Below are 23,122 nucleotides of genomic sequence, written 5' to 3' on the forward strand. Positions count from 1 at the left end.
TAGAGTGAATGAATGCACCAAAGAGAAAACTACATTTGTCGGAACAAGATGATATGAAAAATGGAAGTCCTTTGAGTGGAAAACTGTGAGTGGCAGTGAAACAGACTTGTGTTTTTGAGAACAATGATGATGTTTGGGATGTTTGGTGGTTGATGGGATGGTTTGATGGTTTTAAACACTGATGATTGTGATACATGATTATATGTCCTTAACTTACCTTGAATTTGTCTTCGAACTTGGATTAACCAGGTTGGTTCAGGAGTTGAGTTTCAGTCTTTTAAATCTCTGTATCTAACTCTAAATTTGACTAATGAAAGTTAAAAATTCATGATCATTTAGCATTACAAGAAGATCATATTTAAAGCATAAGAAAGAAAAAGGCAATAAATGTTCTTCAGGACAATGGTCATCTTAGTCAACCCAAGAAATTTTCAACAAAAATATAAAATCTGAGATTTAGTCGTAACTTACTCTGTATTTCACCATCTTCAACCAAAGATTGGTTGACTTACCAAAATCTACCAATCTGGTCTTTCCAACAAACCTTTCCTTTCCTTTTGTTGGCCCTAAGGTCGATGTCAGGTGCAGCTGACTAAAGTACAGCGAAGGCGACCAAAGTATGGCGAAGGCGGCTGAACGGGCGCTCTGAGCTCAGTTCTTGGGGTCTTCCAGCTTGCTCTCCTGGAGGCAGACTGTCCTGACTGCGTCCTCAGCACCCTTCAAGTCTCCATCTCCTGCCCCTCCTTCGAACTAGGAGGGGTTGCTGATGTTCTCTTGGGATAGGTGCACTGGCAACGAGGACTTGGTCAGGCTGGGATTGGACGTGGGTTGGGGAGTTTTGAGGGAGGGGGCCCCGCTGGTTCCGCATTTCATAAATATTAATACAGAGTCCTCCCTCTCCAAATGGGTAGATTCTTTAATTTTGTTAGAGGGGGAAGTGCTTTATTCACTTAATGGCTTTTATTAGTGCCCGGTCTTCAACTCTTTCATTAGCTAAAGTGCTGCTATAATTTACAGGGTAAAGGGGGGAGGGGGGTGGTGTCTGAGGAGGGTTGATCCTTCTGCTGCGGGACAGGGAGGCAGTACCCTCGACCACTGCAGCTTTTCAAAAAAAAATGTGGTGTTTTTCGTGGAAAAACTGGTTTATAACATCAAATACAACCAATAGCATCTTCATTAACTAAAATGGCGTTGTAGTGAGAATGGTCTCTCCTGCAGGTTAGTTTTTTTCTTTAAATTACCTCAACCTTGTTATATATTTATATAAATTTCTGTTAAGATTCCAACATAATATATTAAGAATCAGGCAGATTGTACAACTTATAAATGGATAATAGTGATAGCATTTTTGACAGTAAAAAGATGGAGAAAGAACATTTTTGTGGTCTTGCAATGGCGTTCATCCTCATGACACTGGAGAGAAAGGATTTATGTAGTAAGGGATCTTTTTATTTTGTTTTCCATTTTCTCTGCATTACATGCAGCTCAGCAAAAAATACTTAAGTTGCTATTTTGATTTTTGAGATTTTCCATAATTTTGGAGCATACTGACATGCTTATCCATTCTTGTGTATTGGAAAAAAAGATGAAAGAATTCATTTTAACCCATCAGATCTTAAATTATAAGGTGGTGCTGCATCTTTGCAGCATATTTAAAATGCTTTACAACAACCTAGTATCTTTGGGAAGCTAGACTAATTCATATATTCTGCTTGGTTTGATGAAGCGTGGAGTCAAGCTTTTATTTTTTTTATTTTACTGTCTCCTCTCTATTTTCTTCCATGCTTTCTGGCGCCATTCACTGACTAGCATCAGGTGCTCAGACACAAAATGGCTGCACACTTCATTCCAGTTGCAGCATATCGACATTAGATAATGTGAGCTTCCAGGAGAGCTCCTGGCTCTGATGAAATGCTCTCTGTTTTGCTCCGTGGAGTCTTGTTAGCTGTGAACAGCTGGCTTATGATGTCCCCAGACTGCGTCTGAGTGAATGAACTGATTAACCTGAGTGGCTGTCCCAACCAGAGAGAAGGGGTGGGCCACCAGCCTCAATAACTGCCTTCATCATCAATGTCACATAAATCACTTAGTTGGACAGGCCTTTCAAATGAGACCCTTTTTCCCTCTCTGAGCCAGACTGCATCGGCTGCAGTAAGTGCTGTTGCTTGGTGAGGGTGGGTTTCTGAGGGAGAACATGTTACTGTGTCGGAGCACAGGAGACATGATGCAACATTTTCATTTAGCAGGACCACTTCTGGGACAGATTGTCTAAATTTAAATACATACAAGTGTTAATGGTTATATTTAAAGCTTTTATGCTAAAAAAAAATCATCATGTAGAAGACTGAAATAAGTGCCATGAATAAAAAAGAGAAGAAATAAAAAAAGAACACAGCAGAGTCTCTTCATTCTTTTACTGTACAGATTTCCAAAGATTTTAATGCAAGCCTTAACCAATATTCAATATGAACTATTCATGGTGTTAAGTACTGTAGGTTCTTTTCAATGTCACACTTACATTCACCTTATCTTTTGCAAATTAGAGAAAAAAGTGGGACCCACATGACGATGTGCTCTAATAGATATATTTGATGATTTACCGAGCAACCGTACAGAACATTTTGTGATAAACAGGCCATGCAGAGCGATGAGACTCCTTTTACTTCTTCACCAGCTGGATAACATCTTCATCCTCCAACACGTGGTCCTTCCCCACCTTCTGAGGGTTGTGTTTCACAGATGATCCCCACACAAGTGCACTGAAAGACAAAGAAATAATTATTTTTTCTGTACATGAAGATTTTTTGACGAGATTAATGTCTCCTAACATGAAAACAGTGATCCATGCCTCGATTACAGCATAAAATAATGTATGAACATAATATGACTTGTCTCTTTGCCACAGCTACAACTGCTCTGCTCTCTTAAGTAACCTACAGGGTGCAATGACACCCTCAACAAAAGCTTTCTAATCACTGGTGTCACTGTAAGAGCCATTAATTCCCCAGAGGATGGCTAATGCTTAGCTGCACTAATATATCGACTGATTGATGATCCAAGCTCTCCAATTTCTAGATGGTAGTGCAACACAACATCTCAGATCCTAATCCAGACTCTAGGACTAATGCTTATCTAGCGAACATCGCCATAAAGAGGCTAAAGGCTGTGATTAAAGCAACTTTTGTTGTTTTAAAGCTTCTAATGACCACTGCTTGATCTGGTGTAAAGTCATTCAAAGATAATACCTTTGTTATAAGGCCTTAGCATTAGTATCAAATGTTTCTTAATTAAATACACTTTGGACAAATACTGATAAAATACCATCCAATGTGACAGGACTAAGCAAAACATGACCAACAGAGCATTTATGAACAACAAATGATGATTAGCTATAACTAATAAACCATTTTTCCTTTAAGCATACATGACATACTTGGACCACCTTAAGAAAGAAATTCCTTACACTTCTTACAACTATATTCATCGCATTTAAAAATATTTTTCTCCAGGTTTTATCTGCTCATTTTTCATGTTCTTTACTTAAATCATGATTTCATAAAATATTTGCCCTTTAATTGTTTGTATGATTTTGCTCCAGGTGCAATCCCCCACAAAAAGGCCCCTGATTTTCCCCCTTGTCGAAAAAATTACATCTACATGCGTCAAGTTGGGGTCAGGCAATATGTGAACACAGCGGTAAATATTCAGGAAAATTTCCCCATGAGGGAGAGGTGATGTTGTTTAGATCCTGGGACTACTGTTGTTGATTTGATGGCGGTGACTCAGCTTGGTAATCTTTTCTGCTTGTGTATTCATGAAATTATCAGGAATTCATGAGTGGAAAAAGGCTCATCACATGGTTTTCTTTTTCTAAATTTAATTATAAATTTTTACCTTTTTCAAATGAGAAGAGAAACATGAAATGTAGGGAAGAGAGAATGGGGCTGACATACACCAAGAGGTCATTGATGGAGATGTAAACCAGTGACTAGTGCCTCTATGACTCGAAACTATTTATCTACATATTTTCTCTACTAAAGTGAGTTTAACAAGCACCCCAGTCATTTGGTTTCTTTAACAAACACAACATTTACACGTGTGAAATACCGAACAACCTTGTGTAGCCTGTTTTGATTAAAACGTAATAAACATATGGTAATAAGAGAGGGGGAAGAGGAATGCTCATAGGAGTAGTGATTGGGACGACAATAAAGATTAAACATTTTTTTACTACAAAGCTAACTGGGGACAAACAAAATTCCAGTTAAAAGCAAAATATTGGGGTGCGCCGGTGGTCGAGTGGTCAAGGCACGCCCCATGTACGCAAGCGACCCAGGTTCAAATCCAGCCCATGGCACTATTTCCTACATGTCTCTCCCCGCTCTCTTCCCTGTTTCTGACTCTATCCACTGTCCTCTCTCTAATAAAGGCACAAAAAAGCCCAAAAATAAATCTTAAAAATAAAAAAGCAGCAAAATATTAATCTGAGTCCAAAGTACTTACTACTTAAATTCTTTGATGAGGTTTTTGTGGATTTTTAAGCAGAAATCCTCGACTGAAGTTCTTCCATCAGGGAGAACAACAGGGGACGTGTAATCAGGAAGCTGGCCTTTGGGTTTAGTGTAGCTGCAAGTAATAAGATCAAGACAAAAGTCAGAATCTGCTGTCTAAATCAATAGCTATACAGTGCTTAAGAACTGTATTAGATCACCTGTCATATTTGTCTCAAAGACCATCTAGCATCATGAAGTGCTTTTATGCGGACTCTTTCATTTTCAGTGAGCTCTCCACGTTTTACCATTTTGAACAGGAATGAGGGATTTCAAACTGAATTCACCCAAATTTGAGCTGGCTCACTGGGCTTCTCTGAGAAGTCAGAAATGAATCAAGCATAACATTCAACCACTAAAACTCATTTTCTGTTCAGGAATGCAAGTAAATAACTATAATTTGGCATATTAATCAAGAAATATTAATGTGCTTTACTATTTTTTTGTTTTTTTTGTAAATCAGTAAATTTGAAAATTCATGGATAACAATAACAATTATATTTTAGCATTAAAAATATCATTTGGGTTAAGGAGCTTCTGCATATTGGTGTATTAACCATTGCAGAAACATAAAAAATGGTTTTGGTGATTACCAATGCTGTTAATTTAGGGCAGCTATGGCATAAACCTAACTTTGGTTAGGGATAAGGTGGTCTAATATATTTTGTTAAGCACTGTAAATAAAGCATATTTATCTTTCTTGTTATGCAGCATCTATATCCTAAACAGTTTTACCGCAGGTTGTTAGTGACTGTATGAACTTCTCTTACATGCGCACGAGTTGTAGGTAGTCCCACATCTTCTCCAGCAAGTCATCGAAGTTCCAGCGATGGTGGGCGGAGATGGGCACACAGTGTGGCACCTTGTAGATGATGTCGAGTTCCTCAATTGAGATCTGGTCGATTTTATTCAGTACGTAAATGCAGGGGATGTAGACCCTGTAGTGACAAGAGAGAGTGAGTGTGTGCGGTCAATAACTGCTACATCAATGTGCCATGATATCTGTTTTTACTTGTTGAAAAGAGAAAAAATGTTGCTTTCTGACCTTTTTTCTACATTCCCTGAGAGCCTAAATCATGCCAAAAAATTCCAGTCTGTCCATCTGTGAGCCTGTGCTCCATGCATGTTCTCTCAGGGCCAATCAAAAGTAGACATTTAAGAATAAATTACCTGTTATACTTAAAGGTTATAACTACAATCCAGAGTAGTGATAGAAAGTTGTTCAGATGATATCTTTATGAGCACAACATGGAGGCAGTGGCCTATTTGTTGTTCATCATAAACAGCAGCGTTGTAATGAACAGATGTCCAGATATCATCTTTTTGAAGTGCATTAGTCTGTTAACAGAGACTATAGGTCTGCACTGTTGTTCACACACTTCATTAGTAAACTGAGTTTCATTAGAACAAACGATTCATTAAAGGTTTTGTTTCTTTCCCCTCAATTTTTGTACATTACTGCACATAGTGCTCCCATTCTCTCACTTGTCCCCCACTACACTGAATCATCATGTCAGCCCATAAAACACAAGGCTTGCAGCGTCACTTTTTAACAGCTTTTCTCCATCGTAAATTAAAAATCATTCATTTAAATAAGGGTGGTATAATGTTTAGTAAAGGAGCCATTTGGAGGGTAGCTTTTATTGAAAAAGCTTCTTAATTCAAGACACTTTACTAGAGGAGCTTGAAAATGCATCATTGATTGTAATTTGTGCAGTGGGCTTCACCCTCAGAAGTTGTTCTGTAGATATTATAGGAAAAAAATAGACTAAAACTCAAATATCTTGGGTAAAATATGTCATGCTGCTATGTCTGACTGGCAGTAATATATATTCCATATTCCATTTGCCTCTCCTTAAGTTTGGCCTGGCACATGCATAAGGGGAGAGGGGCAGATCTTAGCTATACAGTAATTAGCCTCTCTAAACAGCATGGAGTCTAAAGGGTGACTACAAGCATGGAAATTAACTTTTAATGTCAGTAGCCTTATTTATGAATGTTGGCATGATGTTCTGTATTATTGAGCTGTAATTGGATTGAAAATATTTCACAAGTTGGCAGTAAACAAAAATAAAAGATGAAAACTGCTTATTTTTTCCTAGATTAAAATTGAAAAAGTTATGCCCATTATGTGTGAAAGACTAATCACAGTGGTGTAAAAATCCTGGTAGCTTAATGAGAGTAAACGCCACACAAACAGATTAGACACTGAGCAAGACATTTCTTATTGACTGTGAACTAAGCTGAACCTGACCGTGTTTATTAGAGTTGCTAGAGACAACCATTCAAGGTGTGGTGCCTGATAAGGACCAAACAAGACAATCATTAAACCAAATAATCTAAAATCTTGGAAGTTCTAGTTTTTTTCATCAATGACATGTCTCCAAATCATATGTATTCATACCAATTTACTTGAACAAAACTGTGTTTTCCATAGAATTGCCCTTTTTTTACTTAAGGGAAGGAAAAGGCTGTTTTGTTTCCAGTTTTTAGAGGAGAATGTTTTGTTGCTATACAACTGCCGGTTTGGGGGGAGTGCAGATGTTACAATTGTACATATGTTTATAAAAATTACATACAGAAAAGGTTGAAATCATAAGCCGCACTAAGAAAATTTCATTTCTAAGTGCTTTCCAAGTGCTTTTAAATAGAGCAAGGAGTTCTCATCACAGCTTTTTCAAACATCCTACTATTATTTTGGATAGTAACATTTAGGGGTGTAAATCACCAGTTTCATCTCGATACGATATCAATATCGATATTTTGGACAACGATACAGTGTTTTCCGATATCACAAAATCTGCAATGATACAATTCGATTCGATTTGATATGGGGCCCAGGATCGATATCAGGCAATTTTGTGCAAAAATTACACACAGTTACAGAAAAAAAACAGTTTCTGCAATTAAATCATTGACAGGTCTCTGTATTTAATAAAAATATGTCTTTAACAAAAACAACAAAGACCTGATTACCCCTGATTACCTTTAAATTAGGAACACAACTATGCATATTTGTGTTAAAACATGTTGATTTAAAACAGCAAACATTTTCAGTACCAAACATTTTATTTCTTCACATCCCCAGATCACTCAAGCACCAATATGGACTTTTTCTGCAACCATTTATAATAATGATCAAAATGTTTGGCCTGTGTTCCCATTTTAGATTTTTTTCTTCAACTTATTTACACACGTGGACTTCAACAGATATTTCCGCTCTATATCAGCCCTTCATACTTTACAAAGGGGCCTGTTAATGTGGCAGATAGTTCATTTTTGAAGTTTATTCACCTTATGAGATTTAAATGAGGTTTAATATGTGGCATATGTTATAAAATGATTCTTTATCATTTTTTATTTATTGCTACATTGATTCTAATAAATTGAAAGGTTAGAATACTAGAGCAAAGTTTTATTATAAAGACGCTCCTGTGCTCCTTGAACCACGTTAAGTTTTGACAGCTTATATTTTCATTATAAATCTAACGTGAGACGGCGATGTAAAATAAGTGTATCAAAGGAGATATGCAGCAGCAGACATTTTCCTCTCTATGTATCTGCGGTCTGCTGCAGACAGCACTTGCTTCCTCAGCCATATGGGTGGAGTGTTTTTATCCATGAACGATCTCATATCGCAGTTATATACAGATAAAGATGTAGATGTAGTCGGCAAACTAAGGGGAGAGATCCATCCTGCAGTAGCGTCTGTCTGAAATATATCCACACAGCAGAGAGAGGAGAGGATATCCTCTTTCCCTCAGCCGTGAAACTTTAAGCCACTGCTGCTACCTAGTTAGCTTGCAGCTAGCTTGTTGAGGACGCTGGCTGGGGCAGACACTGTCAACAGGCGTGCAGGGGAATTGCAAAATAGAAGCGTAGCTTGAAGCATCCATATAGATTGATGTTTTGACTTTCCATCGATCTGATTGGATCATCAATCAACCAATCGATATATCGATATACATCAATGAATCGTTACACCCCTACTAACATTTTTTCACTTTGCAAACAGAAACAAAACTCTTTCACAAAAAACAAAACCTACCAGGGTCAAAATTATTAACCCCACCTGATGCGGATGATAGTAAATTGTGTCTCCTTTTTGCTGGATATCAGGCTGAGGTTTGTGAATTATTTTTGTTTCTGTGTGCAAAGTAAAATAATGAAAGCATCCAAAATAAAACTAGGATGTTTGTAAAGCTGTGTTAAAAATTCCCCGCTATATTTAACAAAACTAGGGTAATACTAGCCATGGAGGGAATTAATGCCAGGGAGAGACTGGATGCTTTATTCTCCAACAGTTGCAGGCTGATGATGCTGTTGTCTCCTGCTCTGCAATCAAACGACTGCTCTTGGAATAAAGGTTGAGAACACTAGAGCACAGAGTTAGCTCACTTATACAAACTCACATAATCTTTATCCCATTTTTTGATGCATTTGTTTCCTTTTGTATTATTGAATTATTTTGTGAAATGACGGACGTTTTCAACATAGGTCAATGCATAACTACACTTTCTGCGTTACAAAGAGCAATCTAATGGTTAGAGGTCTGAAAATGCATGCATGATTGGAAGCCTGTATGACACACAAACAGCACTTTCAGTTTTATCTGCATTGGTGTAGTGGGACATCAGGCCACACCCACTTGGAAGGGCCATCCTGGCACTTCAGCAGCTTACCGATTTCCCTCCACCACATCGATGAGGTCATCAGCGGTGGAGTCGCTGCGCAGAGTGATGTCGGCGTTGTGGATCTTGTACTCTGCTAAGATACTCTTTACAGTGTCAGCATCCAGCTCACTTTGTGCACACTGGAGAGAGAGAGAGAGAGAGAGAATTTCAATCAAGACACCAACTCAACACGTGTTTAACAGAGCCTAAACATGTCTGGAGTTTTACATTGTGCTAAATATCATGCTTTAAAGGCAGTATAATGTGTATCAAATAGTAATACAGAGTGAGTGCAAATTATTGTATTCATGGAAACAAAATTAGTTCTAGTACTTTGCAAAAGAGCAAGAAAATATATGTTTCATGTATTATTCAAGTTAGGTGTTTTTTCTTGCATTTCCATTAGAGGGCAGTGTTACACAGCTCTCACTGTAACCAAGTTGTAGAACCATAATCAGGTTAAATTCAAAGCATTTTCTTCAACTGATTCTGAAGATTAGTTCAAACGTTTACACAACTTTTTGACACAAACATATATTAATTAATTCAAATATGTGTTTAAAATAATGAGGTGCTAGAAAATTTCCCATCTTCAAAATTAACTGACAATCAAGTATGAAAATCCCTGACTCCTTTATTTCAAAAGGGGCATCCTTTTAATTGAACACCTGATTCCTCGATTTAATCTCTCTTTCTGAGCCCTTCATCTGTTGGATAACTAGAAAACAATATGCATTTCCAGCATCAAGCACAATGCAAACTAAAAATGTATCAGGTTCTCAAAGCTTTCATATGTAGTTTTCTTGAGTTTGAATTGCTAAAATATCTGCTATTTTAAAAATAAAATGTATCAAAAAGTACTGGTGCTTAACAAAGACGTCAGATCTTTTGCCATATTTCAAGGTCAAAGCTGCAGTTGTTCATTAAATTTCCCAGGTTGACATATACTAGCATTTCTCAGGTCCTCAAAAAGAAGCAAAAGTTGTTTTTGCTTCTTACAAACAAACAGCAGATGACTGAGGAGTCCCCTGGACATGGTGTTTCCCACCAAGCAGTCTGGTTTGGTCTGGTACAGTTTGACATGGTCTTGTAAAGGTTTCTACAGCCAATTTCTGGCCAGCCTTGCACATAGGGATCTCTTTTTAGAGATCTGGATTATTTGGCTCAGCTCAGCTGGCAGAAAGAGCTGGTCCCTTGGCTCCAATGACCCTTTGTTCGGTACAATTTTGGCTTTTTATGTCAAAAATGGAAACAGAAAAAAGGAAACCAGCAATCAACATGGAGCTATCCTGTAGTCCACATAAAAGAGCTTTTATGTGTTGCACCAGGTAAGCCTAAATTCAAACGTAACCTAGATTGAATACAGTTTTAACTTTTGGCAGACTTTTTGCATGATCAACATTAAGGTGTGGAATAAGCTTTGATAATTCCAATGCAGGCATTATTTAGGACTTAAATCTTACACCCACCTCCAACTACGTTTCAAGTTCTTCATCAAATCTTGGTGTATTGTTTTGAAAGGTGGGATAACTCAGGGGTTAAGGAGGCGCACAGGATTTTACTAGCTAAATGGAGTCTGCACTACATTTTCTGTGATTACATCCCTTAAAAATGTATGAAGACATTTTTTGGACTCACTTTTGTTTTCCATGAGTGGGGATAATATTTGTCATCCAACAATAAAGTACCATTAAATTATATCATTTTATTGCTTTAACTATCATTGTCACTCATTCTGTACTGGCTCTACCACATCACAAAGCTCCGACATATTTTTTATATACTTAAGTCACTGTTTGTCAAAAAATGGCCTGTTAACAGAAGTTATTTTCAGACATTAGTGTGTTCAAGGACAATCTGGTAAATATAACATTAAAAAATGCTTTTCACCAAAAACTGTTACGATTTATTTTTCAAAAGTTATTAAACTTTTTATGACCTGTGTCACTACTTGTTGTACACAGTACATCAACATTGGTCTCAGAGGGTTAATAGCTTGTTTTGGACAAAATGACATGGGTGGCTGTTTAGCTCAGTGGCAAAAATGGCCCGCTCTGGGTTTGTCCATTCTGACTGCTGTCGCACAAGTAATTTGACCAGCCATTCTGGGGTGTCTTCAAAATGCTTTACATCAACCAAGATTTAAAATGAATGTGCAGATTATTTAGTGTCCCTGGGTAATTAATCCACATGTTCTCATATGCTGCCCTTTTCTTAAACCACATCAGCGTTGGTCAGTGAATGAATAGGCTTATGCCTGTTCAGCAGATGTGCTTTAAAGGTCTACACCACTGCTCTGTAAAAATAAAGGCATTTTAATTGTTTTGAGAGATTGTTGAAGAAATTCATCTTTTTACTTTTAGTACAAAATGAATCCCTCATTATACCTCGCCATAGGAATGCAGAATGTTAGTTTGTATCAATACATCTTACTTGGGATAACATGAGATTTGAAAAGGTGCTTGGACAGAAAAAGGTTAAGAAACACTGCTTTAGACCAATCAATGGACTGCTGCGGGTTTAGCTCCACTCTTCAGGGTTGGATAGGTACGTCTGGTTGCCATAAAGTAGGACAGTGCAGATCAATTATTTTGGAAACTTTCTCAACTTTTGACAATGGAAATGCCAACAATTTTGAAACAAGCAAACCCACATTGCTGGGTGGAAATGCAGCTTTAGTTCTGACCTTTGAGCCTCAAAGTACTGCAAGATGATGGAGACGAATAAAAGTCCTAAACAAAGCAGATGATTGGAATCCTAAAAAGCAGACAAAGGCAAGCATCTGTACAACACCATGCTTCAGCTGGATTGAGGTAATAGAGATGGAATACCTAAAATTGAATTTACACCCAATTTTTAGGGGAAACTTCCTCATTATGCCTTTTGTTTCTTTTTAACTGTATTATTAATGGGTTGTTTAGTGTTTAGAGACTTCTGTGCCAGCACTCTGTGCATGCTGATGGTATTAAAAAATTGAAATAATTCTTGGCACATCTATTTTATACTCAGTGACTAGAGGAGAAATAATTCCTTTTAAAAAGGCAAGGAAACTCACACATACTGTCTTGATTGCACAAATACATTAGTAACATTGTAAAAAGGGAAAGACTCCTGTTCTTGGTGCTGTATGACTACAACTTAAATTTTTGTTGCTGTGGTATTGTTTTGTTTGATTCATACTGGTATAAAAAGATTAAAATCCTGGTATCATGACAAGCATACACCAGCATAGCTTTTTTTGATTCAGTATTTTGACAAGTCTTCATTCCTGATTTTATATTTTTCTGCGTGAGACATACTGTAGCTGTGAAGTTGATGCCTCCTTTGTCCTTCTTCTTGAAGCCGATGTTGGGTGGTTGCTTGTTTAGTCTGATGCCAAAGCCCTCCAGCTCATGTTCTATCAGCTTCTTATGGCCCAGAGGCTTCAACACATCGAGCACTATCAGGATTAGGTTGCAAGTTCGAGCCACTAAAACAGAAGGAAGAGGAGGAGGGAGAAGCTGAAGAGGAGTGGATTAAGGAATCACAGAGATTTACAAAGAGGGAATAACAATGAGGTATTACTTTTTTCCCATAAGCACTTACATAAGAACATAATGTCTAAATGGAACAGCTTATGTTTGTCACAGCGCACTTTGTTTCCTAAAGCATTTGCTGTGAGAATCAAAACAGTGTCAGAGCAAGCCTGTTCATCATCCTGCCCTTATAGCAGAACAAAATAGCTTGACACATCTTCAACACTTTATAAAGTTTTATTGCTGCCATTAGAGGCACATAATAGCAGGTAATTAAAAATAAAGAGATCTCTTATCAAATAGAAAAACATTCCCTTTAGCTCTAATGTCAAAAGACTTCATTTGACAGTGCAATTCTTTGCTTCCTAATTCTGTTTTTTATGGGTTGATTCAGACGTGTTTCTGTCACTGATTACATCTTTTACCTGCAATGACCTGTCGTCCTCTTCCTTTGCCATCTTTGGCTCCCTCAATGATTCCTGGGAGATCCAAGAGCTTAAAAGGAACAAGCAAGGGTTGAAGATATGAAACTTAAAAGGGAAAAAAATGAAAAACTTTTATCACACCTGATCAAATCAGAAATTCTCTCACCTGGATTTTGGCACCTTTGTAACGAATGACTCCAGGTACTGTTGTGAGGGTGGTGAACTCATAAGCTGCGACTTCAGAGTATACACCTGCAAGGTTACTTAGCAGTGTGGACTTTCCCACTGAAGGAAAACCGACGAAGCCGATACGGGCATCACCAGTTTTTGCAACATCGAAGCCTAAAAACAAAGAAAGGATAAGACACTTGAATCAGTTAATTTGCTTTGAAACCCTGTAAAACTTTAACACTGCATAATGATACCTAGAAAACATAGAATCCAAAGAGAATATTTATAAACTGGGTTTTTACCTTCTCCTGCTGCTCCACCACTGCCACCTTTTGGTGTGATGAGTTCCCTTCTCAGTTTCGCAAGACGTGCTTTGAGCAGACCCAAGTGGTGAGCTGTGGCCTTGTTCCTTTGTGTCCTGGCCATCTACAGTGAGGAGAAACAAATCCAACATTAGATCTAATACTTGGATTTTGTATAATACTGGCATGGACAACCTACTGCTGTGGACACACCTGGCTCCAACCGCTGCTAGTGGTCAATATCAGACCACAACCATTATTATAAATGCCAAAGTGAGTCTATTTATATATATATATATATGTTTTTTTTTTTTTTTTAATAATTATCACGGGCATTCTTATCACAACAATGAATACATTTATCTTCGCAATTATTGTTTCTCTGTGAGTTTATCTCTCTCTCTTTTTCTCCTTCCATCCTCTCTCACTGCCAACACTGCTTCAGTAGATGGCTGATAAACTTGGGTCTATCTGAAAAAAAGACACAAACGATCACTCCAATCCTTTTAATGATCATATTCCTTGTTGCAATAATAAAGATAATATTTTAAGTTTTTATCTTTGTCTATTATTTAAAAAAAAAAACTTTATCACTGAAGGTGATCATTTTAATCATAGCTTAATTAATGCTATCTGTTCTATTAGTGTTTTCCACAAAATTAAACTAACAAACTTGTCTTGCCTCCCCCCTCCATGAAAATTTCTGATGATATTTATACAGATGAATCAGCTGTAAAAATTGGCCATATGTATGAAAAAGTTTAAGGGGTTTTATGCAGGACATTCTCTTTCTTCATCCTCATTCTTTAAACTTTAAAATGTGTTTTAAGAAGAGAGCTTCATTCAAAATGTTCACAGATCATGGTGCCCCCCCTTTAGTTTGTGGTACCCCAGGCATCTATCTGATAATACAGTTATGCATGCATTTTGAGGGCAATATATAACACTCTGCCAATATGCACTGTTTTGTTTTTTTTGTCCGCTGTAAATATTTACAGAAAATTGTACATCTGCCAATATGGTATTTAATTTTCTAAGCTCATATCTGCCAATACTGATATCATGCCAATAATATTGTGCATCCCTAGTTTAAAGGACTGAGGTTTAAGGTCTAAAATACATTTATATATATATAGGTCATAAATTGTAATGAAATGCATATTACGATGTTAAAGTGTCATTTAGCAGATGCTTTTGTCCAAAGCGACATACATTCGAGAGTAAGTACAACACAACCAAAGATCTAGACAAGAAAAAACATCTGTAAGTGCTACACGTCCATTTAGATGCAGGTGCTGCCATGCAGTGTTAAGGCAATGCACATGTATATAAAAGCTTTTTTGATAACTTTTAAATTAACAGAAATAAAACAATGAGACATCTCATCATCACATCAATGAAATTGTCTTCACAAACAAATAATGACCTATCATATCAGATATCAACAAAAATCTAGTTTCATAAATCCCTAATTTATGCATTCTAATTGTATTAATTTACTTCCTTTGCGCAGCCAATCATTATGTTTCTTTGTATTTATCTATTTGCTGTTTTGCTTCTTGTCTTTTCCATCTCATGTTGCTGTAACAGCTGAATTCCTCCACTAGGGACATAAATACAGGATGACCTGATCTTGATCTGAATCATTCAAATGTTTATATATACAGGTACATTTTATTTAAAAGAACAGAGGGGATTGCTTTAAAGACATAAAAATAACAGTATCAGGTTTAAACTTGGTATAGGAAATAAGAAAATATGCTTCTATTCACCAAAAATGTTAGTTTATTGAATGCTTAACATGTTACAACAATCACCTTATTGATTTCTAATAATACTGTTTAAATGGAAGATAAGAACTTTTCCTTTAAGTAGCCTCGTTGCTGTACTGAAACAATTCAAGGCATTATACAAATATAAGTTCATTTTGAAAGTTTTTTTAATCACTAACTGTAATCAAAGTTTCACGTTTCTTGTATCATCTCAGCCAAATAAAAGTTATTAAAGCTGCGATTTACTAAGCTTTATTTGAGGCTATTTTGAACACTGAAAATGCATTTATCATATCATAATTTATTTTGTTTTCAATGAACAATATACGCAGAACTGAAAACCCAAACGAATGGGGGGGAACTGCCAAACACTTGGAGCAAAGTTGTCTTTTATATGAAGCCAAATTAGGACTGACATGGTTTTTCAATCAATCAACTCGACAACAGACTCTCATCTTGATGTAGGACTTAATAAAACACCTAACCCGGTTTCTTCTTTTAACTGACAGCTCATCAAACTAAATCTGGAGCCAACTGTTTCTATGCTAACTATTACCAACCAGATGATAACAACCTCTCGCAGCAGTTACCTCTAATACAGCACATTCTTAAACAGACTGGGACGCTAAGAACGGGATAAGGTATACAATTAAATCTTTCCACTCACTCTGTTATCTGTCAGGTTATGTTTTAGTGTACTATGGCCCAGCTGTTTGAGCTAGGCTACTAACTGCTAACATTACCCGTTAGCTAGCGGTTAGCTAAAACGTGTCTGGTTCAATGGGTTAGCCAGCTGTGAAAGCAGAACTTACCTCATTTTCGATCTCCGCTATTTTCGCCAGTATACTCATTGTGACTCTTTTGTACAGCCAACGTTACCGAATGAAGTTGTAAAGTCTTAACATTGAAGTTGGCAAACTTAGGTGATATTAGCAGGCACACTGATCTGAACCACGCAACTGCAGTGCCGCTGTGCGCCTCTTCGCGGGAAATCTCGCGAGAACGTTGTGAGGTGGAGTACAGAGCCCAATGCTGTGACTGACAGGACGACAATGGTAAGAAAATACTATAAAAATGCACTTTATCCAAATAATTGCGATTGTCTCATTTGTAACGACACGAAGTTTAAATTTTACATAGGACTGGGAGGTAATTTGTCATTTGGCTATGATTAAAACATTTGTTCATGCCTTCAATATAAAACGGTCAATGATGCACCATCATCAATTCTTCTTCCCCACTAAAGCACAACCTATGAGCATATTTTTTATTTTCTAACGAGCATTAAATTTCTTACGAGTACTTTAATTGTTTTCCTGTAGTGTCCCATTCGCTGGCAAGTATTCAGTTTATTCTTCTTAAAATTTAGTTTACATCTGCATCACTTGTTGCTTTTTTCTAAGTAAAATTTAATCTGAAGGTTTAATTACATCATAGTATGACAGAACCTTTTTAAAATCTTTTACCTTCAGGTCTTAAAAATAGCACTCATAAAAACCTAGATATGTTGAATTGTTAGTAGTCAAACCATACAGACCTATCCTCTATAAATACTGTTTCATTAAAGCTCAAAATAGGAACTGCAGGTTTGCAGTAGGCTAGATATTAGGTTATCTCTTTGCTGATGCTGTCATGTACTTGAATGAACAAATCCTGTCCTAATAAATCATTTGTAAAGAATCATTCCACAAGGAAATGTAAACAATAGCTGTTTTGGCAAAGCTTGTTTTGTTTGAAACCTACCCGGTGGCGATGGATTCAGCAATCACAAACAACCATGTAGAAATTGTCAGTCGTTTGCTGTTTACCTTCTTGTTTGCTGTTGTTGGTCAGAAAGATTCATCGATGTCAGTTTCAGTCTGCCCCATAACTGGCTAAAATCTTCTCATAGGAGCTTTAAAACTTCTTGAGACCAAAAACACCAAATCATTAACCAAATCATGACACCACGATTCACCTAATGATAAAATGGATGACCCTGATTTTACATTGTATACTTCATTTAAAACTGGATGAACACAGAGCAGATACAAAAGCAAAATGTCTTTTATACATCTAAAAATGACCACGAGCTTATAGAAACACCTTTCTACCTTTTTAAAAAAAATATGAATGCTGAGTAATAATAATAATAAAAATAATAATAAAAACTACCAAAAAATACAAATAATTAAAATAATGGGCTACTGTCATAAATTTGAAAAGGCAAAAATGTCATCTCATAATTTTGACTTTAAATTCATTATTGTGACATATTTAAGATCTCATGATTATGACTGTATATCTGTGGGCCAAAATTTAAGAGAGGGACCCAACTGCAGTCAAGATGGCCGACATGGGCATCACTATACATCCAATCCATGCCGGAAGTCCCAAGCAGAAGTTTCTTCTTCGTGTTGGACTCAGCTGCCAGTGTTTGTCAGTCTTTTTTGTGCCCAAGCCTGACCCTTGGTGCTGAATCTGAAATATATCACCTTCCCCACTGCCTTACCCTGAACCTAACCACTCAGGTTTTAATGCCTAAGCCTAACCTGAGATGTACGGACTTCCGGTTGAAACTTTCGGTATGGATTGGATGTATGTCCGTCATCTTGTCTGCATCAAGGTACTCGTGAAATTTAAACCTATTATCTCATAATTTTAACTTTTTTGGCATAGCTATGACTAATTATCTAATGATCAGGGCTTTTATTCTCATAATTATGACATTTTACCTCACTGTGACTTTTAAACCCATAATTTTGATTTTACCCATAAAAAAGCTTTTCTGTCTCATAAATCAGACTTTTGAACAGTACAACTCAAACTTTTCTTGTAATTGTGCTTTTTCTTTCTCATAAATCCACTCTCCCCCCATAGTTTTGGCATTTTATCTCATTTTTGTGACTTTTTAATTCCTGATTGTGACCTTTAAACTTATAAGTTTGTTTATTCTACTTCTAAACCAAAAATTGTTACTTTTATCTCATGCTTTTGACTTTAAACTCTATAATGTGACATTTTATCTCATAATTGTGACTTTCTATGTAATAATTGTAGTTTTTAATCCCGTATTTAGATTTTTAATCTCATAATTCTGTTTTTTTCCTCATAATTTTGACTTAAACTCAAAATTTTGACTTTTTGCATAATTATAACTTTATCTCTAATAAATATGACTTTTTATCTCTTAATTCTTCATCTTTTATGCCATAATTTTGTTTTTATACCATAACTGCTCTCGTAATCTCATAATTAAAACCACAAAACTTGAATATAATTTATACTACTTACACTGTGCATTTTACAACTCTGAATCCTTGGAGTATTTTTAATGTTTTTCTTTCTCCAAAGAGACATGCTTTTACAGTTTTCATATCATTTTAACATTGTTGTAATGGTGCATTTTTTCTACATTTGAAAAGCATCAAAGCACTTCTTCCCCTTCTGGCTGATCAGTGAGCTGACACTGCTACATGTAGATCACACACAAAAAAAAACACACACACACAATTAACATGACATGTTAAAAAATCTTCCAAGATAAAAAAGGACACAGGCATGTTAATTTATATATTTTTATTGTTTAGCTGTTTATTGTTTAAGTCGCATACAGTATAATCTCTCATTGGTTTCTATGTTGCTGAAGTTTGTGGACTGAACATCTGTCGCTTTGTTGACTGTCTGATTGACTTCTTGGTTAGTGGGTGGGCTGGTTGAACAAGATCAGTGCTGCTGAGTTGACCAGATGTTTTCTGACCCATGCTATGCTAAAAGTTGCATTAACAACTATGTTTATATAGTGAGTATTAATGTCTAGAGGCCACATTCGGGCTTTACACATAGTTGATATGGAGTTCGACTGTTTTACAGGATATTTCAGTCAAATTTTAATATCTGTATTTGATTTTTGCCATTTATCTAAAACCTAATAAATGCCATCCCCTGTAGTTAGGGTTACCACTTCTGCTCTTGAGTATTGCTCTTCCAGCTCAGCCAACAGCTTCATCTAAAGTATTTGCCGTAAAAAATAAATGTAATCTGTGGGATTATGCATTATTAAATAGTCCTTAATTAAGTTCAGGAAGACAAAATAAACGACTGCATGTGCGTACCTTAACTCCAGCCCTAGAAATATGAAACCATATGCTAGATATGCTGAGTCTGTCACCTCATACATTCTCTCTGTTTGTTTAGTTGTAGGAGGTGTGCTTGTCCTCATCAAAGTATACAAAAATAGGCTTTTTCTTTTTAAAAGGTAGATACGGTTTCAGCAAGTTGTTGTTCAGCATTTTGTTGTTGCCCAGCTTGGGGTGACAGCAAGCATAAATAGCACAGGAAAGGAGGGACAGGAGCTGAGACACAGCCAGACAAAGGGGTCGATACTGAGATTGTGATCACTCAGTATCATTCTGTAAATCTCAGCAGGTTTTTGTTAATGCTTCTTTTTGAAACACAGAAAAAAAGGGGGCTTCGACTTCAACACTAGCCACAACTTGAGAATTGACGATAATAAACCCATGCCCAAACATCTCAAATGTTCTTCTTTTAATGAGCAACGCATCTTTATATCATACGTCAGTCAGCATTGAAGTGCATTGATTAAAAAGTAAGTGCAAGTACAGACTTTGATGCATTCATTTTGACTAGAGGATTAAATTATTTGCAATGTTGCCCCCCAAAAATAGTCATTCTACAGGGGCACTCTTGCAAAAGAAAACCGCTATAGTTGATGCTGTTTCTAACCTAAAAGATATATGCTTTTTTCCTCATTTCAAGCTTTTTAAGTTATCTCTGAGTGACGGTGTGTAGGAGCGATTTTCATCTGCCCTCTGGTGTCAGTTCACTCCAGTCCATCAAACCCAGCACTTTTTTTCTTCAACGTCACTGTCATGCTCCCTGACTTATTTACTCAGTGGTTGCTCAGTTTGAGGAAACTGAGCCGAGCCAGCAGAAGCACAAAGTCTGTGAGAAGCACTATTTTAGTGCAATAGTTTCACACCTCGCCACCTAAAACTGGCTATCTCTGCATAGAGATGGAGTAGAGCTCAGGTCGTACCCCCATCGATAGGCCTTTTAGTTTGTACTGAGGGAAGCGCCATTATTTGTGGTCATGTCACCAGAGCAAGGATAACACCACCTTTTGAGGTAATAAAAAACAAATAACAGCATGAAGTTATCCTTTAAAATGCATTGTCCCCAGTATCTAGGATTCTGTCATCAGAATTTTGGATAATACTTATTGAAACCATAAGGCTTTACAATAAATGCAACTTGGCCATATGATGGCAAAAGTCTTCAGTGGAGGCGTTCCCCGTGGGCTCTAGCTGCTCTCGGAGGATGTAGGCGGTGCCGTGGAGGACGACCTCCGCCGGGACACTGACTGTGAGCGCTCAGGGCTGTGTTTGTCATAAGGCTGGAGCTGCACCTCCAGGAAGTCCCTGTGCTGCTGGCTGATCACCTGACTGATGAGTCCCGGCAGAGCCTGCAAGTTACTCAGAAGAGTCTCCAGCTTTGTCTCGAGGAGGGCGATCCTCTTTTCCATGTCCTCGCCTCGCTCGTTCAAGTCTGATATCATGTCATACATGATGTTCTGAGTCTGGAACAGGGGGACAGGAAGCACATTTAACATGAGCCTTTAACAAACAGATGGTGTTTTGGATGGACAAGCTGTGCGTGTCCGTTATTTACACAAACATCAGTAGATTTTTTTTTCTAATGCATTATCGAACATGCAGTTAAAAGTGTTCAAGCTGCACTTTTTCAAACACTCTGTTTAGAATGCACAGAAAAACCCTCCAAGTATAAAGAACATCTGGTACCAACTTATCATTTTTGACACACAAACAATTAAAACATAACTTTAGATCTATTCAAGCCTGATTAAAGCAGGTCTTGCATGCCCATATGTTTTACAGCATGTATAATTTATCTTTTCTTCATCAAAAGGGAAAGATCAATTGAAAATCTCATATGCAGCTGCAGCGGTCTAAATAAGACAGATCTTTTTTTCACTGGTGAAAGGACAAGAAGAGGGAATTATGTTGTAAAAATAAAGAAACTCAGACAGAAAAAACATGATAATCTGACTCTGCATTAACTAGAGAGCTCTTTGTTGCAACTATGAATAGAACAATACAGAAAACTGCAATTTAAGTATAGGTGTATGGATATTGTTTAAGACACTGAATCAACGCTAAGTGATTCTCTGATGTAAGCGTCAGTGAGGCCCATATATTGCACTGACTTAAGGCACACTTACACAAGCAATCCTTATCCTTCCCTAGCACTTCTAACACCCAAAGTTCAGTTTGTTTGACCGGTGTGAGCGCTCCATACTGCACTTGAGCTCTGTACACTTCCTCGGCAGTGCTATTGATAGAAGAAGTGTGCTATGGCATGGTATGGTTGCTTGTGTTTTAAACAGTGGCAGCGTTAGAGAGCCACGTCATGGCAAAATGTCTCAAAAGACCCAATTTTTTGTAAATAAAACCTTGCATGTGTTGTATTATGTATGAGGTCGAGGTGTACATGCAAGAGGTAAATGGAGGGGAGGCAATAGTGGCCCGCGGTCCATTTTTGATTGGCCCGCAACAAATACTAGAAATAAAACAACTAAGGCCCACATTTGAACTTAAAGCTTGTGCTTGGCTGTATTGTACTTTTTGCTTTCAGCACAAGATAGAGCTTCCATGCTAATTCTGTAAACAGACATTTTGACTAGAAGATTTTTGAATTGAGTTTGTTGTGACTAAATAAAGAAAACTCTGTAAATGAAAAACAAGTTGGCAACCAAAATAATAACAAAAGTTTGATTTATAATGCCCTGATGAGTTACAAAGGCTAATAGCAGTACCACTGGTGTTTTAGAGGCAGAGCCAGTAGTAGCCAGGGCCATTCAGGGCCCCCTGAAATCTGATTGGCCTCACTAAAATCCTTAAAATGACTGGCTAAATGCCTTGTCAGCCATTAACTATCCATAAGCATACCCAATCACTGAGCATGAGTCTTAACCATCATAACATTGGTCTTACTAACTTTACTATCTTCAAGGTGACGCATATGCAAGTGGCCCCACCATCCTTATACATTTTCATATGCAGCCCTCTGTGGAAAAAGTTTGGATACCCCTGCTCTAGGTATTTGCACACTCAGTCTGTTATTTTTCAGATGTGTTTTTCAGATCAGTAACCCAACTCACACACATAAAATTCATTTTTTGGAAAAGAAAGAGAAAACTCTGCCCATCCAATCCTGAAAGACATCTTTATATATCTTACTGTGATAATTGGCGGTGTCTGTCTGTTTTGATTTGCATGCCACAATATTGCTCCAGTTGTCCTTGATACCACTCAGAAGATTTCTTGGGTGTACTGGTTTGAAACTGGTGCCATTAAAAAAGTCATAAAAATGTACAGATTTTCTATAAAATCCAAAATTGTTGCATCTTTGCTTCAGTTTGCCCCCCCTCCTTGCTCCCCTGTATAACACATACGCTCACTTTGCCACCATGCTGAAGAGAAGACGGCCTTTGCTCTAAAACACATGCTTAAAGACAGAAACTACACTGTCCTGAGAGCCCAAATAGTTAATTTTTACACAATTCCTGCCCTGAAAAGGCTCATAGCCTACTATAATTAGGGCTTTTGGGGTGCCTAACCAGATTTCTATGGATGCTGTTACTGAACCCCCTGACTCCACCCCCTGGATTTGAAAAAAAAAAAAAAAGAAAACA

The 23,122-nt window shown here is 37.2% G+C and overlaps 2 protein-coding genes across 2 annotated transcripts in view; both read right to left on the reverse strand.

The window, feature by feature from the left end:
• Positions 1 to 2,399: 2,399 nt before the first annotated feature.
• drg1 (developmentally regulated GTP binding protein 1) lies at positions 2,400 to 16,404 on the reverse strand. Its single transcript, XM_041810104.1, has 9 exons — positions 16,221 to 16,404; positions 13,637 to 13,760; positions 13,330 to 13,505; positions 13,164 to 13,233; positions 12,523 to 12,692; positions 9,233 to 9,363; positions 5,321 to 5,488; positions 4,504 to 4,626; positions 2,400 to 2,759 (listed from the first exon to the last, which is right to left on the reverse strand). Exons 1-9 carry the CDS (start codon positions 16,257 to 16,259, stop codon positions 2,660 to 2,662), a joined length of 1,101 nt encoding a protein of 366 aa, XP_041666038.1. The 5' UTR covers positions 16,260 to 16,404; the 3' UTR covers positions 2,400 to 2,659.
• Positions 16,405 to 20,403: 3,999 nt separating this feature from the next.
• The window catches only part of kcnn2 (potassium calcium-activated channel subfamily N member 2), a 50,004-nt gene continuing 47,285 nt past the window's right edge, over positions 20,404 to 23,122 (reverse strand). Inside the window, exon 9 of the mRNA XM_041811529.1 lies at positions 20,404 to 20,986. Within this exon, the coding sequence (XP_041667463.1) occupies positions 20,711 to 20,986 (276 nt within the window). The 3' untranslated portion in view covers positions 20,404 to 20,710. The remainder of the gene's footprint in view (positions 20,987 to 23,122) is intronic.

This window comes from Cheilinus undulatus, linkage group 17 (genome assembly GCF_018320785.1).
Source record: "Cheilinus undulatus linkage group 17, ASM1832078v1, whole genome shotgun sequence".
Classification (NCBI taxonomy): domain Eukaryota; kingdom Metazoa; phylum Chordata; class Actinopteri; order Labriformes; family Labridae; genus Cheilinus; species Cheilinus undulatus.

Bases quoted from the DNA above. Each gene is read 5' to 3' on its own strand.
- drg1 (XM_041810104.1), bottom strand. From the start codon at position 16,259: ATGAGTATACTGGCGAAAATAGCGGAGATCGAAAATGAG. The intron at 13,761-16,220 runs GTAAGTTCTGCT...TCCTCACTGTAG, and splicing joins TAGCGGAGATCGAAAATGAG to ATGGCCAGGACACAAAGGAA. The intron at 4,627-5,320 runs GTAAGAGAAGTT...TATTACTTGCAG, and splicing joins TACCTACAACTCGTGCGCAT to CTACACTAAACCCAAAGGCC.